Raw genomic sequence first — 19,011 nt, 5'->3', positions numbered from 1 at the left:
TTATATATTTTATATACAGAAATGCTGGACTAGAAATGGAAGTTGGAATTAAAATTGTATTTCAGGTCTGCCAATAATATCTTTATAAATATCGATCTTACTTTGCTGGCTAGAAGCGAGGAAGACTTACAGAATGCCTTTTCTCCAAACCGAGCAGCCAATTCAGCCATCGCAGCATTTTCACGAACTTTCCTCCGTTGTGGGCAGTGCCGGATTTTTCCATCTTTCTGCATCCAATAAACTCACTGCTTAGCAACATCCCACTGGAAAAAAACCCCTCTTCCTTATACAGGTTATCCTCGACTTACGACCACAATTAAGCTCAAAATTTATGTTGCTAAGCGAGACGTTTGTTAAGAGAGTTTAGCCCCATTTTACCACTTTTCTTGACACGGTCGTTGAGTGAATCACTGCATTTGATAATTTAGTAACACGGTTGTTAAATGTTGAATATTGAGAGTGCCAAAGCCAATCATTATTTTTAAAAAAGAACTCTTATCTGACAAGTGGAAATACCAATCTGGTAAAAATAGGTGAAGAAGTATTTTCTGGGCTCCAAACCCCACAGGAATAGTAACCATTAAATAATATGCTTCTTGAGAGAAAGACTGACAAATTTGTATAAGCTATTAAAGTAAAGAGACTTTCAATTGCCATTGAAGGCAAATATTGTCAATGCCATCCTCTTTTCAGCTATAACATATGGCTGTGAAAGCTGACCACAGAAAGGCTAAAGAAGGAAAATGACTGGATTCTGGTGCTAAATAGTATTTTGGATAACAAGTGCAAATAATTCAACACTGAAATAAAAACAGCTTATATGAAGGATGAGTAAATAAAATATTTTGGACGCATAATGTGGAAGCAAGACTTTTTGGAGAAGATGCTTGGAATGGTTGGAAAAATCAAAATCAGTTGAAAAAAGGACTTGCAAAAAAACCCCTAAGATGGTTAGATAGTATCACTGATTTCACAGGCAGGAGTTTACAAGAATTCAAAAAAGCCATTATTGACAGCCCTGGTTTATTCCCTCCCAAATAGAAGCTAATAAACAAAAAAATTCTCACTCACAAATCATCTATTGTTATGTATATTTAAAACTAAAAACACGGATCACCAAGACTAAAACATTTTTAGTCTTGGTGATCCGTGTTTCTAGTTTTAAATAAGAGTATCCGAGACTCACATTTCCAGGACTATTTTAGATTGTTATGTATACATCCAAACTAGACTGTGTTGTTTCTCTGGGTCATATATGTGTATTATTATTATTATTATTATTATTATTATTATTATTATTATCATCATCATCATCATTATTGTCATTGTCATGTTTATGCAGTGTATATTGGAGCTGATTACCCTTTGAGAGTTGTATGCAATAGAATCTTATTTTAATATATTAATGTATATTTAAAGTGACAACAAAGTTATAATTCTACTCTACTAAATGAAGTAATAGCTATGGTATCTGCAATCTAGACAATCCCATTGTCTAGGGAAATAGAATAATTTTAATTTGTCAATGGAAAGTATTTATTTTTATTTAATGGATGCTCAAATAAGGAGTGGAAAATTTTTGAGGGTTAACCAAAGAATATCAGTGTATAAGAAACCTTGAAATTAAAATGATGTTATCTTTATATTTCTTTTTGTGATGTAAGCAACAAATAGACCTCTTTGATAATAAAGCAGTTGATTAAATTTTCACTAGAACTTTAACCACTGCACTTGAAAACCTGTTTACTTTAATGGTGTTTAAAAATCACAATTAAATATTATCTTGAGGATGGGCATACCTATAAAAGATGATATCTTTAATTTGCAGATAAGCACCAATAAATAGTTATTCCATAATCACACTACTACGCCTACTTTGGCACACCTTGTCTTTGGACTAGGCATGAGCAGGTACTTTGTTCTTTCTCCATGGAATATCAGTGCAACTGAAGTTTGCTTTGTTCTTAGCACCATAGGAGGTAGAAAGAACTAAATATTCCACCTGTCACTGTTGGTTTGTAAGCAATGTGTGATTACATCTATTTAAACAAGTCTTAACTACTTCCTTTAGAACTGTCTCTGCTTATTGGGCAGTAGCTGTAAGCTCCTTAAAAGATCCCAGGAACGTCCTCTCCTACATTGAAAAGTTTATCGCTGCCTGAGCCCACCTGTTAGACACCATCCTGGAGGCTTTTACCAACCAGGAGGGATGTGGATCTAATTCATAGATGGTTGCACTGACTTCTTCCTTATAGATTTGGATTCACTGGTTTCTGTTGCTTTTATCCATTTGCAGGTACAGTATACGGGTGCCTGTATATTTGCTCCACACATGCACTATTTCTGTCTCAAAGCAATAAACACATAAAAAAATGTAAAGAAGGACTATGTCAAAAGGAGCAAAACAGGATTGTGTTGTGTTCTCTCGAGTGCAGAACAAGTGAAGGTCGCCTTCCCTCAATCCCAGTCCAAGGGGTAACAAACAGAATACTCATGAGACTGTGATATCAAGTACATCTTTGTAGTCATCTATCCAGAATGATTGGACATTTGGGAATGGTTGGGGATGATAATAACTCACAGATGGGGTGGCACTACCCCAGACAGACCGGTCCATAACATAGGGGTGAACTCACACCTGCTTGAAGAGCAGGGGCACTCATGGCTAGGAGAGCCTTTACACAACTTCAGGTTGTGTATCATTTGCGGCTTCTCCTGGATCAGGAGTCCCTGCACTCAGTCATCTCTGGTCATCTCATGCTTGGATTACTGAAATGCACTCTACATGGGGCTACCCTGGAAGAGCATTCGGAAGCTTCCAACTGCTGCAGAGTGTAGCAGCAAGGGCAGTCTTTCAGTGTGGGCCCATGTTACACCACTGTCCCAGACCTGCACTGATTACTGGTTTGCTTCTGGGTGCAATTCAAGGTATTGGTTATTATCAATAAAGCCCTGTATGGCATATGGGTCCAGGTTATTTGAAGAGCTATCTCACACCCGTTCCAGCAGAGGAGGCAAGCTGCAGATCCTATCAGTCAAGGAATGCCAGCTGAGGAAGTCTAGGAGAAGAGACTTTTCTGCCATGGCTCCGGCCCTTTGGAACATTTTGCCCTGAGATGAGATTGGTTCCTGTTCTCCTGACCTTCCACAAGAGCCTGAACACCTGGCTTTAGCCAGTTGACTTGGAGCCCTAGTGGGAGAATTTCATACTGGAGATGGTCTATGGCAGGGGTCTTCAAACTTGGCCCTTTTATGACTTGTGGGCCAACTTTCAGAATTCCTAAGCCAGCATGCCTGATCTATGGTTTCACCTCTTTCCCCCCCCCCATATATTCTCCTTCCTTCCTCCCCATCTTTAGTTATAACTTGTAATTTGTTGTACTTTTAATGTGACTTTATATATTTATTCATATATTTATGGTTTCATTTTAATGTTGTAAGTCTCTTGCCTTTTGGTGATATGGGTGGCAAACAAATTTAATAAATAAATAAAAAAGAGAAATGAGTGAACTTGGTGATAATCAAAAAAGACTGGACACAAATAAGCTTTATGTTGCTAGTGAATGGTTGATTGTATCTAAAACATATATTATGGAGGCATAATGTTTGCATCTAATTCCCCAGATTTCTTTTACAAAGGTTTAAGCATATATGGAAAGAAAAAAAGGGGGGAGTATAACATGTAGACTTACAGACTTTTAAACCAGAAATTCATTGTGATATATACAAAATAGCTTCCCAAACAGATTTGTAGAGAAATGGTACATTTAGAATTGGGGAAATGTTATGAATCTCTTCAGACTTGGTTTAATGTCAAGGTGCCGACAGACAGAGACAAATAAAGCAGAGACATTCTAGAGCAGTGGTTCTCAACCTTTTTAATGCTGCGACTCCCAACCGGTCGTAAGTCGAGGGCTACCCAACCAGTCATAAGTCGAGGACTTTCCCTGCCCCGGCTGAGGCGTAGTTGGCAAGCGGCAGAGACGGCACAGGCCAACCACCGGCTGGGCCACCAGCTGGCCCAGCCCAAGGGAGGTAAGCACCCGCCGGGCCCCATGCACGCCAGCAACCCTCCCTGCGCCCGCCGGCCTCCCACCCCTGCCCCTCTTTTACTTACATTTTTAGTAATTGCTCATCAGGGAGGGGTGGAAACTTCCAGACAGCTCGCCTTCACTGCAGACAACTTACAGCACTGTTTGCAGACTGGGGCTTTTGGCGGGCTCAGCAGGGCAGAGACAGCCTGGACAATTCCTTTTGAAAGCCAATAGAATTAGACTATTCAAGAGAGTCTATTCTATTGGCTTTCAAAAGCCAATAGAATAAAAGGGAGTAGCACAGCTAAGGAAAAGGGGGAAAAAGTGGCGGACTGCATTGTTTGGCGACCCCCGTGAAATGGTTGTTCGACCCCAAATGGGGTCCCGACACACTGTTCTAGAACCGCTGTTCTAGAGAAACCGTCCTCAAACTGGTATCCATCATAGTTGCTGGAATAAAATTCTCCATCATTATCAATTTTCTTGGCTATGTTGGATGGGTAGGGATGAAGAGTTATAACTTAGCATGCCTGCGGAAACTTCCTTGGGAGAATGAAGACAATTACAATATATTTAGAACTGTTTGCTTTGATTTGAAAATGTATACAGAATGTCAGAATATCACTTTTCTTACAAATTATTATGGAGAAAGCGATCTACACAAGGCAAGGTCCAATGAACAGCACTAAAAGGCATAAGGTCAAAGCAAATTGAAAAACCAGGAGACTGTGACCTTCAGCACAAAGCCAGCTGGCTCACCCCTAGGAAGCCACTTCCAAAACTCTTGCCAAAAAAATCCTGCGTGCATGTCCAGGACATTGTCCAAACTGATCTACAGTCATGTATGCGTGCACACAAACAATGTAAACAATGCAGACCCAGCAGCCTTGAGTTGGAAAACAAAATATACCATTGTAAGAAATATCTATAGTCCAATAGCACCCACACCAATGTACTGGCTCCAAGGTCAGCCACACCTAGACACTCATTAAGGGAACAAAGAAGAAAGAAAAATATTGTTCTGACACAAATCCATTCATAAGAATTCCCATTTCTTCATTCCTGTTGCAATAATTTATTGTTAGCAAAATTAAATGTCAGCAATGTGTTTAATATTTTACTTGTTTTTATATTCATAATTCACAAAGATGATGCAAAATAACTATGTTTATCAGTTGTTGTATATTAAAAACTTGTGTTGGTTGAATAAAACGTAAACATCTGTCTGCTTTTCTTTTTTTCAGGATCGAAGGCGAATGTTTGAGAACAATCTAGTAAAGAAAGGTCTGGAACTAGAAACCGAAGACAAGAAGGTAGCAATTACTATGGTTTGTTACTGATTAAAATCAGTATGATTAAAAGTATTGGGGCATTGAAAATCTCTAGAAACAGCTGGCAGTGGGATCTTTGCTTCCTGAACACCATGTTTAATTTGTTTGTTTATACTAATGTCATTGTAGATAAAACCTGGTAATCAGAAAATAATACAAGTTTCTCTCTGAAGCAACTGTAGTACATAAGGGTACTTTCCACAATTGATTTGTGTCTTTTACAAATGCATTACTATTCTATCCTTTTTTTGTTGTTGTTGTTAATGGGAGATTGCTCCATTTTATATCATACTTTTATGTCTATCCCAGGTAACAGATAATTCCATGCAGGTTGCAACTGATTGTAGATATTTTTTTCCTGGGTGAAATTCTGCCCATTTACCATCAGGTGATATTGCTAATATCTCAAAGAAATAGGAATAGCTAAAAACATAACCAGCAACTGCATGGTCAAAAAAGATTTGAACATAAAGAGAAGAAGTGGAATGTTGAACCTTACTATGTTTCAAAAACTGGCATTTTTAAAAATGTTTTCTGGCTTTTGTTTTGAAGGATGGAAAGCTGATAATTGAGAATAATCTAACACATTGATTGCTTTTTCTTCTTCCCCCCACCTCCATATTAGCTATTAGCTAATTTGCTCTTATTTAATGTTCTCAATTCTCAATATCTTATTTTTGGTGAGCTGCTCATAGTCACTGAAAGTGAGTGGGCAGCCATATAAATTCTCTAAATAAATAAATAAAATAAATAAATATTTAACATACCATGTATCAGTATTTTTTTCCCCAAATAACTGGCTCTGAAATTATGTTCAGATTATGGATGCAATCAAAAGAAAATAATTTCAAGTCTTATCCATATGAAAATATATTTCCTAGGGTCTTAGTCAATACTCATCAGGATAGCTGAAAATTAGTTATAATTTAATTAAATTTGTTGTATTCCTCCATTTTCCATAATTCTAATAAAATTAGTGATAACTAATTTAAACCTTAGTCATTTAAGTGTGACTAACTTTTTCTGCCTCGGATTCTAAAACAGATACTACTAAAGTACAATGAAGTGAATGGCAAACCTAGAGATGATTTTTACAACTGTTTCAGAAGCCACTTTTAACCCATTAGGATTGAGGTGTCCTTGTTTCCTATATGTGTATTTTATGGGCATACACTTAAAAGCCACAGGAGGACTTCAGCACTAATTGTATGAGCATTTTTATTTTCAATCCCAAAATGTTTTAGATCGCTCTCCCTCCCCCCCCCCCAAAAAAAAACAAGATTTCAGACTGGTTGTTCCAGGGATTGTTCATTTTGGACTCTTTCTAAAATGCTGCAAACCTCATCCAAGTATGGATGAATCACCCTAGAAGAATAGCAAGAACATGCTGGGAGAAAAATAGAGCCTTGTGAATGCTGGAAATATTCAGAGGACTTTGTCCTTCCTCATTATACATAGGGATAAAAAGGGTAGATGTCCAACTTCTTAGACTTTGTAGCCATCACCATATCTTTGGAGGGCAAATTACTTAATTTACAAATAAGCCTTTATCATTTCATTTGCAGGAATCTGAAAATGGCAAAACGTATTTTGTGAAGATTCACGCCCCGTGGGAAATTCTGATCACTTATGCAGAAGTGCTAAACATCAAAATGCCCATCAAGGAGAATGATATTCCCTGTATGGTGGAAAACCCATTGGACTGCATATTCTGGCCATTTAGACTACCTGAGATTGTGATGCACCCTGAACCGGACTACTTTACAGCACCATTTAGCAAAGAAAGACAGGAATTGTACCTCATTGATGATGAGAATATGTTTTTTTCGCCATCTGTCAGAAACAGAATAGTGAGTACTTCATTTACCACTTCAGTGATCGTGCAATACAACAAGCCAGTTTGTGGCTTAGATGGGAACATGCTGCCTAGCACAACATGCCTGCTGTCAAATTGTCCTAAATGCTGTAGTGTTGTTGACTTGTGGTAGGCTGGTTGGTTGGTTGGTTTTGCCATACAGAATCAATTGAGAAAAAGCTCCCTGAGCATAAAACAGCATATGCTTTCTTTTCCTTGGTTATTCTAGCCAGAAAGGGCCTTTCCTTTGTATTTAAATGACTCACTCTGAATTACAGTACAAAGGATGACTCAGCAATTGCAGAAGACCCAAATATGGGAGAAATCAGCAGGGTCAAGCAAAGGCTTCTCAGCCAAATGCCTGGCTTACTCTGTTGCCAAAACACTGCCATAGCTTCTAGACTTGCTGATGTAGCCAGATCGTTGTTGTTTGTTGCTCTTTGCCAATATTACTGGTTCATTTCATGGAGGTGTTTCCTGTCTTTCCTCATTATTGGAATGGGCCTTCAGAAGTGTGTGGAGGAGCATTGTTTCTCCAAGCATCTTCAAAGGAGGAAGCATCATCAAACACACCAGCTCTTTGAAAGTTTGCAGTCGTAACAGGCACACAACTTCACATGGTCAAATGTATACAGGTAGTCCTCGACTTACAACAGTTCACTTAGTGACCATTCAAAGTTACAAAGGCACTGAAAAAAGACTGTTTTTCACACGACCATTAGAGCTTCCCCCGTGGTCCCATGATCAAAATTCATACGCTTCGCAACTAACTCATATTCATGACGGTTGCAATGTACTGGGGTCATTGCAACCTTTTGCGACATTCTGACCTTCTTTCAATGGGGAAGAAAGGCTCACTTAACAGCCACATTACTAACTTAGCAACTGCAGCAATTCACTTAAGAAACATGGCAAGAAAGGTCGTAAAATGGGGCAAAATTCACTTGACAAATGTCTCGCTTAACAACATAAATGTTGGGCTCAATTGTAGTTGTAAGTTAAGGACTACCTGTATATCCCTAGTAGGAGAGTCACACTGTTTTTTCTACTTCTTCAGAAAGATATTGAAAAACATAAGGTGGTGGGGCTGCTATTCAGTTGTTTAGGTCCTAACTGGAAGACTGAAACAGCAAAAGCAATAACATTCCTGCAAGCCAACATTTATCCTAGGCCAGGGAAAACCTGCTTCCTCTGTAAACTGTAAGAAGAAAGGGCCTCAAAGTTTAATGACATAATTACTGTAGTATAATTAACCAATCAAAATTAACATGTCAAATTTCACCAGAGTATGAAGAAAAGTTTTATATTCTCATAGTTTACATAATATGGCAATAATTTTAAATTTAAAAATTGTAAAGTTCTTTCCCCCTCTCTTCTAGGTTTTTTATATTTTAACAAGGTGCCCATATGGAACAGAAGAAGGGAAGAAGAAGTTTGGAATCAAAAGACTTCTAAATAATGGCACCTACTCTTCTGCTTACCCTCTTCATGATGTAGGCATTTTAGTCATTCATTCATTTGCCTATTTTCTGAAGGAAACCTGTCTTTCTCTGAAAATTGTATTTGGATACGTTTGTCTTTGCCTTCAAATAGGCCAGTATCTATGGTTTTTGTAATTGCGAATATTATTATGGAATTGCTTATATTAAAGATGTGTGAATGTATATGTATGCTAAAATACCTCAGAAAAAGTGAAATCGGGAGGAGAGAAAGAACAATATCCACTTATAATTGTAGAATGAAGTGATGACAAGAGCATTAGAGGTTTTAGAGATTAGTATTATATTGCCCTCTGGTGGCAAGCAATGAACGCTTACTGGAGAGATTTGTATTTTCTGTGTGTGTGTGCATACATGTATGCGTGTGTATGTTTGTGTGTGTATGTATGTGTGTGTGTGTGTATATGTATGTGTGTGTGTATATATATGTATGTATGTATGTATGTATGTATATGTATGTATATGTATATACACATGCATACACACATACATATAATTTAGCTTGGAGAACAGTCTTATTAATTCTGATATTCTCCCAGAAAAGTTGAAAAGGAACTATTACCTACATTGATTATTCAGAATCACTTAACTCTATATTTAAGATGAAGATAGTCTCTCTAAATTTCATATTAAATAACAAATACATAAACATTTCTCATGCTATATGAATAGCTGAATATTGCTTCTCTCCACAACTTTATATTTACATAGACGTATATCACTTTCTTTCTCTACTGTATGCTCTTTCCTTTCCTTATCTATTTTTATTTCCATTTGTCTGTCTTTCTTTCCGAATCACATGGTCTGCGTTGAGCTGCCATATAGCTCTATAAATAAATAAATACATTCTATTTCTATATGAATGTGGAGATGTCTCTCTGTTAAACATAGAACCACCCATAGATTTATTTTGTATATTACAGTAGTATTGTTGGAGAGATTATGTTGCTATTTGCTGACTTATTTTGTGTCTTCTTTATTTTTTTCATGCTGATTCAGTGTCAGTACTGGAAGAAGTCAAATGATCCAAAGTGTGAAAATGAAAGATATACCTTACATAGGGAATGGGCCCGGTTTCCTAGATTTTACAAGGAACAGCCCTTGGATCTTATCAGGTAAATGATTTCCCTGATATATTAATGGCCGTTGGGCCTTTCAGAAATATAGCAATAGCACTTAGACTTATATACTGTTCCAGAGTGCTTTATAGCAGTCTCTGAGCGTTTTGTCCCCAACAATCTGGGGACAAATCTCATTTTACCGACCTTGGAAAGATGGAAGGCTGAGTCAACCTTGAGTCAATCAGGATCGAACTCCTGCCTGTGGCAGAGTCAGCCTGCAATACTACATTTTAACAACTGCGCCGCCAGGGCTCTAATACATGCTATATTACATGCCTGTATTTCTTTTTATAAACAATAACTTTATATGTGGAATATAATGTAAAAATCAAGCAGTATATGTTTGGAAAATAATTTGGAAGACATGCTTTTGATCATATAGGAGCACAGCACCTTTCTGTCCATCTCTTTCCCAGCTTCCACACAAGTCTGAAAAAAAAATAACCTTGCAGTTGCTTCAAGAGTAATACAGAACAGTATGGCTGGAGAATTCTGGGAGTTGAAGTCTACATATCTTAAATTTGCCAAGGTTGAGGAACAAATACAAGTTAACACCTTAGAGCAATTTCATATTTTTTCACACTCACATAGAAGTCTTTTAAAAAAGGCTACTTCAATAGATATCGAAGAGTTGCTGTGTTGCCATTTTTTCCAAACATTTTGAAGCATGTCCTGATATAAAAGACCAAGAAAATGCAGAATAAAATAATTAGGAGAACTGGTTTGATAATAAGTCAAGATATTTTATATAGACAGAAAGAGATAAAGAGAGATAGAGATAGATAGAGAGGGAGGGAGGGAGGAGGGGGATCCAGTATTAGAATATTCAGGGGTGAATAAACTGAGGATTATTTTGCAGTAAGTTATATCCACATTTTGCCCTTTATTGCTATTTTAAGCTTTGCCTTTGTTTTTCTTGGATTATTTTCTTGCAGGAAATATTACGGAGAGAAGATTGGAATCTATTTTGCCTGGCTGGGTTTTTATACTGAGATGCTGTTCTTTGCAGCTGTTGTTGGCTTCATTTGTTTTCTGTATGGTTTGTTCACAATGAATGAAAATATGAGCAGGTAAGTATAGTTGACAAAGCAACATTAGTTAAATTACGTCAATCAGTTAATGATGAAGTTTTATTTCTTACTTTCTTTTTTTAAGATGTATGATTTTAGATAAGGATTCTGGCTTAACCCGATGAACTGATTTGCATATATTTCAACATAAATCTAATATCCAGTGGCAGAAACTATAACCTATGCCATAATAATGGCTCAGATATAGTTTCTTACCATGTATTGAAAGACAGAGGTTAATTTTGATTGTACACAAGCACTATTATCTCTTAAATATGTTTTATTAAATACACCACATCTTTATCTATCCTCTTTAGCAAAGAAATATGTCATCCCGGTATTGGTGGTGAAATTATCATGTGTCCATTATGTGATCGAAAATGCGATTACTGGAGATTGAATTCTACTTGTGAGTCTTCACAGGTTCGTAACACTTACAGCATTTGTATTTTCAAAAATACATACTTTCATGTATTATTCTAATGTACAATGCCTGTTTTTCAATTCTAGTATTCCCATTTGTTTGACAATGTGGCAACCCTCTTTTTTGCAATATTTATGGGCATCTGGGGTAAGTACACTTGTTTTATTGTTAATGTTTTCAGAATTAATTTTAAGGAGTTGGGAGTTATTTATTCAGAGATGATTTTATGTTTTGATTTGTATACTTCTCACATTTAAATGGTGTTACAGAAATTCCACAAAATAAATAAGAGATATGTAAATAATCTGTGCTTAATCAGACTCCATTCCATTTATAGAAAAGCTGTTCAGGATACAAAGCTTTGTTGTACTACTGTGACAAATTTTAAACATTATTGATCTGAAAGAAAACTGGAAAATTGAATTAAACCATTGTTGTCAGTTGACTGATAGGGACAAAGTTTCAGGCATGGTATTCTTCCCTTTATGCTGAACATCTATAATATCAGTCTTTCCCTAAATATATTTATTAACCAAAATTCAGTGAATTAGATGAGTAAGATTTTAGTTGTGCTTTAATGCAACTGGTTAATCCTGACCAGCTGAGATCCTGTTGATATAACAATATCAACATTTATAATAAAAAAACAATCATTTCTATAAGATAATTAACAAACTTTTTTGTAAATAAATGTTTGTATAAGTAATTATTACTTCTGGCTTGCCTCCAGAAGTTGTGGGTACTCCATCACTGGAGGTTTTAAGAATAGTTTGGACAGCCTTTTGTCCAGAATAGTATAGGGTCTCCTGCTTGACAAGGGGGTTGGACTAGATGACCTCCAAGATCCCTTCCAACTCTGTTGTTCTGTTACTATGTTACTAAAATAGTAGATACTACTTCACATTATGGTTTTATGCTATCCCAAAATATGTTTAGCTAATTCTATGTTGCCTAACCCTCTCTGAATTGTAGTTACACTTTTCTTGGAATTTTGGAAGCGAAGACAAGCTCGACTTGAATATGAGTGGGATTTGGTTGATTTTGAGGAAGAACAGCAACAACTCCAACTTAGACCAGAGTATGAAGCAAAATGTACTCAAAAGAGGAAGAATCCAGTAACTCAGGTAATTTTGTTTTGCTTACTTAGAAGATAAAAAATAATTTGCAGGTTGTAGAATTAATAAGATTTAGGTAGCTTTTTTTGGAGAACCCTTAGGTGAGCATGCTCTCAAGACCTACTATGCAACCGCGTTTGCCCAAAAGTAAGGCCTACACCAACAATAAGCCCTAGCTTGATTTTTGGGGGTGGGCCTAATATAAGCTGTATCCCAAAAATAAGCCCTTGTTTGGGGGGTGAGGCACACACCTAAAAATCAAGCTAGGGTGGGGGTGTGGAATTGCGCCACCCACCCCACACCCACTTACCTTGCAGCCAGGCCTCTCTTTGCCAGCCCACTTCTGCAGCCAGGCCTGCATTTCTCAGCCACGGGGCTTTCCGGAAGAACTGTGCAGCTAAGAACTGGTTCTGCAAGACCTCGGCAGCCGAGCACCAAGCTATGGATTGAATCCATAGCTCGGTACTCAGCTGCTTAGGCTTTCTATGCAGGCCCGAATGCAGCTGCAGAACTTCGACCCCAGAAGAAGTGGACCGCTGGGTGGGGCTGTCAGTGCTGGAGGTGAGGTAAGGCTTACTCTGAAAATAAGACCCGGTGCCTCTTTTGAAGGCAAAAGGAAAAAAAAAGCCCCATTCTTATTTTCGTGGAAACACAGTAGTTCAGTTTAATATGCCAGCTAAGAATACACATTTGTTCCAGGATATGATAGACATGTAGTGCTTTGACAGGTTTTACAATTATATAGTTATTAAAATGCAAGTTCATTTTAAACATCAGCAGTTAGGTTATTGTCTGAAACTCTGATAATGGGGTACCTGGATTTCCCATAGGTGATCAAATAGCATTTTACTAGGAATATGCATTAACATGTTTATCTAATTTACTGTGATCTTGAAATTGGTTCAGCTATTCAGAAAGAAATATGAAGATTTAGTTCTCATTTTCATACTACTTTACTGCTATAAAGTAAAGCCTTCATTTGGGGAGATATAATATTAGGAATAAAGTTTATAATATTAGGAATAAAGTTTCTAGTTAATGTTTCCCCTGACTTGCTAGCTTTCTAAATCTAAAGAAATTCTGCTATAGGGGTATCATTGGCACCACCTAATTTGGGATATTTGGAGCGCTGCTTTTTCCACTTTTGTGTGATGGATATTATTGATACAGTCCAAAAGCATAGGTATATTTTTGCCAGCTAAGAAGCTGAATATTCATTTTCAATCTCTGTAGATCATGGTTAAGTGGATGCAGTTGGCTTGTGGTGTTCAATTCTGGCTGAAATAAATGCATTATTATTTTAGCTATCTAGGTCTGTTTCTCAGTTCTTTTATTTCTCTGAAGACATCCAATAAGAAAATACTCATTATTTCATTTGAGACTTCCTCCACAATAGGAAGTCCTCTTTACATCTATTCTGAACCTACTTTCGTACAATGTTAACCCATTGTTCTGGTTCTGCTCTCGGGGTGAAATATAGAACTCCACTTGCTTTCGGTGAAACAGTGTTTTTTAAACTGCTTTTCAAAAGCCTTATTTTTCAAGATGCTTGCCATCTTGGAAGCCCTGTCTTGAACTTTATTCAGCTTGTTGTGTGATGTCCAGGATTGGACCCAATATTGCAACCAGGGCAGAGAATAGTGGAACAATAACAATAACCTCTTCAAAATAGTGTCCACCCCAAGGTAGCATTTGCCATTTTTAATAGTTACATAACATTGTTTGCTCATGTTTAACTTTGTGTGAGCAAGAATATAGATCCTTTTCACAAATATTCCTGCCCAGTTAGGTTCTCCCTCCCCCCCAAAAAATCCTATTCTTTCATATATATTTTTTCTGCTCAGTCAGGAAATAAAAACAATCCTGGTAAATTTGGAGTTCTGTGGCTGCATCCTGATCCATTATTTATAAAATTCCCTTTTCACCCCTATGGATGATACGCGTCTTCCTCAGTCTGAGGTCCTCTACTAGAGGCCTGGGAATGTGAGAGTTCTGCACAGTATTTTAGCTGTTCTAACACTGCGCTTTTCTGGACAGAGAAGCATATACATTCTAGGATCTATTGCAAGGGTCATAGTCCCAGTAGTTGCTCTACTACCACTGGATCACTTTCATCTTTATTTTTCACATCTTAATTCTTCCTTCAGGCCTGGTACTTCTCTAGCTTTTCATACTCTTTCTTCCTGAGGTTGCTGTCACTTAGCACTGCTAAATCTATCCCATCTCTGTCTTCTGGCCCTTGCCTATATCATAATATTTGCTTGATTGGGCAATACTTGCTGGTCTCTAAGACAATCCCACAGAATCTTACCCGTCTCTGTCTCTGTCTGTCTGTCTCTCTCTCTCTCTCTCTCTGATTCTCTCTGTGTGTGTCTGTCTCTCTCTCTCTCTGTCTCTCTCTCTCTCTGTCTGTCTCTCTTTCTCTGTCTCCCTCTATCTCTGTCTCTTTCTCTGTGTGTGTCTCTCTCTCTGTGTCACTCTCTCTCTGTGTCTCTGTCTCTCTCTCTGTATCTCTCTGTCTCTCTATCTCTGTCTCTCTGTCTCTTTCTGTGTGTGTCTCTGTCTCTGTGTGTCCCTATCTCTCTCTCTGTCTCTCTCTCTCTCTGTGTGTCTCTCTCTTTCTATCTCTGTGTCTCTCTGTCTCTCTCTGTCTCTGTCTCTAGCTGTCTGTGTCTCTCTGTGTGCCTCTCTCTGTGTCTCTCTGTCTCTCTCTCTCTCTGTGTGTGTCTTCCTCTGTCTCTCCGTCTCTGTGTGTGTGTGTGTGTCTCTCTCTGTCTCTCTCTCTGTGTCTATCTGTGTGAGTGTCTCTCTTTCTTTCTCTCTTTCTCTCTTTCTCTCTCTCTCTCTCTCTCTCTCCCTCCCTTTCCTTCTCCCTCTCTTTTCATAGAATTGTCATTGTCTCTGAAAGCCCAAGTGGCTGAAGGGACAGATAGCACTGTATCTACCTGGAAAGGCAGTTAAGATATTTTGACATTATGTATTTATAGTTCTGCTAATTAAAACTGTTTATAATTTGCCAGTGATGAAGACCTATTTGGGAAATGAAAGATATATGCTTCTGTTATTTGTGTATGTGAACACATTGGATCTATGTGAGCAAACATGATAACTGCATACAGAATTGACCTTTTCATCCACTCTTTGGAATCCTTCCCTTCCAGAAATAAAATATTTGAAGGATTATGTACAGTACACAGGCGAGAGGTTTGTGCATTTCTTTGCAAACCAAGCCATGATTATTTTAATCAATCCAAAATCCCGTTAAAAATCAATTGATTTTCATTCTTTAATTATTCCTTTTTTGACTGATGTTTTAGGAGTTAGAACTGTTTAAGAGGAAGAGCATTCATGACTATGGAAAACTGAGCTTGTTGTACTGTGGAATATTTTTTTGGGTAAGAGAGGGCTGCACAATTGCTGCAGCTTAGAGTGGCAAAACTAATAAAACAAGCCATTTCTTCAAGTGGGACAACAAAAAGCATCAGAATATGGAGTGATGAATGGGAGTATCTACTGAACAATTTGCTGAACAATTAATATTGACAATTGAAAAGAAATCTGCTCTCAACTTTCAAGTAGCAACGTTTTGTTCATAAAGTGATTGTAAAGCCATAAATAAATAATAGGATGACTTGGTAAATAAGCAACATCTCATTCAGTGTTCCACTCCTGCTTTTCTCCCAAAAGAGGAAATGTGCCATTTTACGCATTTGTGAGGGAGGGGATACATGATTTGCTTTCTCATAATGTTTGAGGTTGCTTTCTGCAGTGGTCTACATACAACTGTGACTGCGGGTGGTGAAAAATGCTGTGCTTGCTTGACTGTTTCAGGAACTGGAGCCTTATTTACCTCTAACTAGCCAGGCTGTACGGTTCTGCATCTCAGGAACTACAGTGTTGTTCTGGGTGAGCTCTTTTTGATTCATCCCTCTAACACGGCACTGATCACTTTTAAGCTTGAATTTTTAAGATGCTTCTGGATCTCTTTCACTCATGCTTGTTGCTTCCAGAATCTTTAACTAACATTTTCCAGTTTTATTTTCCTGTTGTCATGCAAAGTACACAATGAATACATAATATATGGCTTAAGTTTCTCCTCCTATCCAGTTTTAAATATTGTGTAATTATTTACCTTGCTACTTATGTTGCTACTATAGCTACATAATATTATATGGATTATGTGATACAATTGCACTGGGATGCTTTACATGAATGTGCGTGACACGTTTAAAATTAATTAAAAAACAAATATTACAGATCCACTGGGACTATAGGTCCTTAGCACAAAGATGAAGAACTGCATGCTTAATTCTCCTCTGAATAGAAAGGAGAAAATAACAAAGATTTTTTTTTAACTTAAAACTAAAAGAAAAAACAAGTGATCTACTTCCATTGTGGAATATGCACTGGAAAAATATTCAGATAAAGTTTTCTTCTACTTATATTCTGCAGTCTTGATAGAAGTTTCTAAAATTTTATTCACAATGTGCAGTTTGCATGAAACATTAATTTCTTTGGTTTCAAATCCTAAGTAGTCTAATTTATGTGATTATCTCAGATCTCTTTAATCATAGCAAGCATGATAGCTGTGATAGTTTACCGCCTTGCAGTCTATGCTGCTTTTGCCAGCATTATGGAGAACACAGAAACGCTGCAACCCATTCGAGGTTTGTTGACACCACAACTGGCAACGTCAGTCACAGCATCATTCCTCAATTTTATCATCATTATGATACTGAATTTCCTATATGAGAGGATAGCCATCTGGATCACAGATATGGGTAAGTATGTTGCATGATGACTAAGCTTACACCCTCTGTACATTTTCTGCCCCTCTGCTACATAGGCTGAAATCATCAGCACATGAAAATAGAACTTGCAGAACTTTTTCTGTCAGCCTAAAAGTCTTTGGGGTTCTTGCTTTATGTCAGCTATCCCCAGCCTGGGGTCCTCTATTAGCCTTGCTTTCAGAGAATGATGGAATTCATAATCCAATTTATCTGGAGAATGGCAGTTTGAGGAAGTCTACTTTATCTCTTATGGCTTCTTTGCTTTTAGATGATCTGACTTGCATTCCAGCTGTATGATTGCTAATTCTTAGCTTGTACCTTCCTAAGAGCTATGGGGTCAACAGTGGTAATAATGATTTTATCTGACTGCAAATGGAGCTCTCAGGAGGTTACTTGGGCAAAATTGCTTCTGTTTTCTCATGATTACAATATCTGTCTCTTGACAAAAGGCAAGGAAGTTCTTCATGAAATGTGTCTCAAATATTATTTTGCTTGAATTAATGAGAGCTTTGTTTATATTTATATTGTGCATAAAAGAAATAGGATACAACTATTTACTTCCACAAATTGATTCTATGTTAGTTAAATCACCTAGGAATGACATCAACTTTGTTTCCTTGTTCTGTACACGTTACACTCTGTGGGCAAAAGATAATTTATTCTATTTATTAAGCAAATGTATATGGCCACCCAACTCATACATGGTGACTCTAAGTAGATTCATAGCTCTACAAATGCTCTCTTAGAGAAATAAACTTTGCAATATTGAAGCCTATTGTCATATTCCAGAGGCTTCATAAACATTAATACTCTATTTCAGGGGTGTCAGATTGCTGGCCTGCAGGTCAGATGTGTCATGCAGAAGCCATGCCCACCCCATTGCCAGCAAGGGCAAAACCATCCTGATACGTTGTGCGACATCATATGACGTCGCGAGTTTGACATGTCTGCTCTACATGATATAAAGAGAATTAAATCCTTGTTTATTTTATCTTGCAGAAATACCAAGAACCCACTATGAATATGAAAACAGACTTACTATGAAGATGTTCCTCTTTCAGTTTGTCAACTACTACTCTTCATGCTTCTATGTAGCTTTTTTCAAAGGGAAATTTGTAGGATACCCTGGTTCTTATACATACATGTTCAGTCGCTGGAGAAATGAAGAGGTATGTAATAACTTTTAAAACGAATTTTGAAGAAAAATTGTCCATCATTCTAAATACCTTGCTTTGAAGTATAGAAAACTAAACATAATGAAAAAAATATTTTTTGAAGAGGGAAAGTTCACAGATTTATAAGATATTTACTAAAAATGAAAAAGAGAAGCTATTGAGTATATTTCTAAAGTTATATCTTGAGGTGGAAGGCTAATAGGTCTTATGTTATTTTTTTTCTATAAATTCAACATGATGCAGAAATTGTAAAGGCAACATCTGCAAGGCTGACAAAACATTTTGGGAACAAGTTTCTTTCCTGAATTAGAAATCTGCATTAATGAGGACAAGAAAAGGAACTCAGAAGTTTTGCATGGGGAAGAAAACTAAAAGATAAAATAGGCAAAGTACAGTGAAGGCAGAAATGGAATATTATCTGTACATATAACCAAATAGACAAACAAATATAACACATGTTTGTGTATGTGTTATTAGTGTACCGTACGTACCCCTTGACCTGGCTCTATCGTATTTATATGTCCTCATTTTTAAAAAAAAAGAACTGCCAAAAGATTTTTTTTTTATGACTACATACAATTAACTAGTGGTAAGGTT

General features: G+C 37.2%; 1 protein-coding gene across 5 annotated transcripts in view; it reads left to right on the top strand.

The window, feature by feature from the left end:
* ANO5 (anoctamin 5) overlaps window positions 1-19,011 on the top strand; it is an 86,063-nt gene that overhangs the window by 48,251 nt on the left and 18,801 nt on the right. For 4 of the 5 annotated variants that reach the window (XM_039345573.1, XM_039345570.1, XM_039345574.1 and 1 more), the window contains 11 exons: window positions 5,279-5,347; window positions 6,931-7,215; window positions 8,600-8,713; window positions 9,719-9,834; window positions 10,776-10,910; window positions 11,228-11,333; window positions 11,421-11,481; window positions 12,307-12,458; window positions 15,767-15,844; window positions 17,008-17,230; window positions 18,239-18,408. In XM_039345573.1, the coding sequence (XP_039201507.1) occupies window positions 5,279-5,347; window positions 6,931-7,215; window positions 8,600-8,713; window positions 9,719-9,834; window positions 10,776-10,910; window positions 11,228-11,333; window positions 11,421-11,481; window positions 12,307-12,458; window positions 15,767-15,844; window positions 17,008-17,230; window positions 18,239-18,408 (1,509 nt within the window). Of the gene's footprint in view, window positions 1-5,278; window positions 5,348-6,930; window positions 7,216-8,599; window positions 8,714-9,718; window positions 9,835-10,775; window positions 10,911-11,227; window positions 11,334-11,420; window positions 11,482-12,306; window positions 12,459-15,766; window positions 15,845-16,280; window positions 16,356-17,007; window positions 17,231-18,238; window positions 18,409-19,011 lie in introns of all 5 variants that reach the window. The other variant, XM_039345571.1, reaches the window with a different exon arrangement.

The sequence above is a fragment of the Crotalus tigris genome, unplaced genomic scaffold (assembly GCF_016545835.1).
Source record: "Crotalus tigris isolate CLP2741 ecotype Arizona unplaced genomic scaffold, ASM1654583v1 scf7180000017961.1242950, whole genome shotgun sequence".
Taxonomy (NCBI): domain Eukaryota; kingdom Metazoa; phylum Chordata; class Lepidosauria; order Squamata; family Viperidae; genus Crotalus; species Crotalus tigris.
Note: the sequence above shows the minus strand (reverse complement) of the source record. Positions and strands in the feature narration are given on the sequence as shown.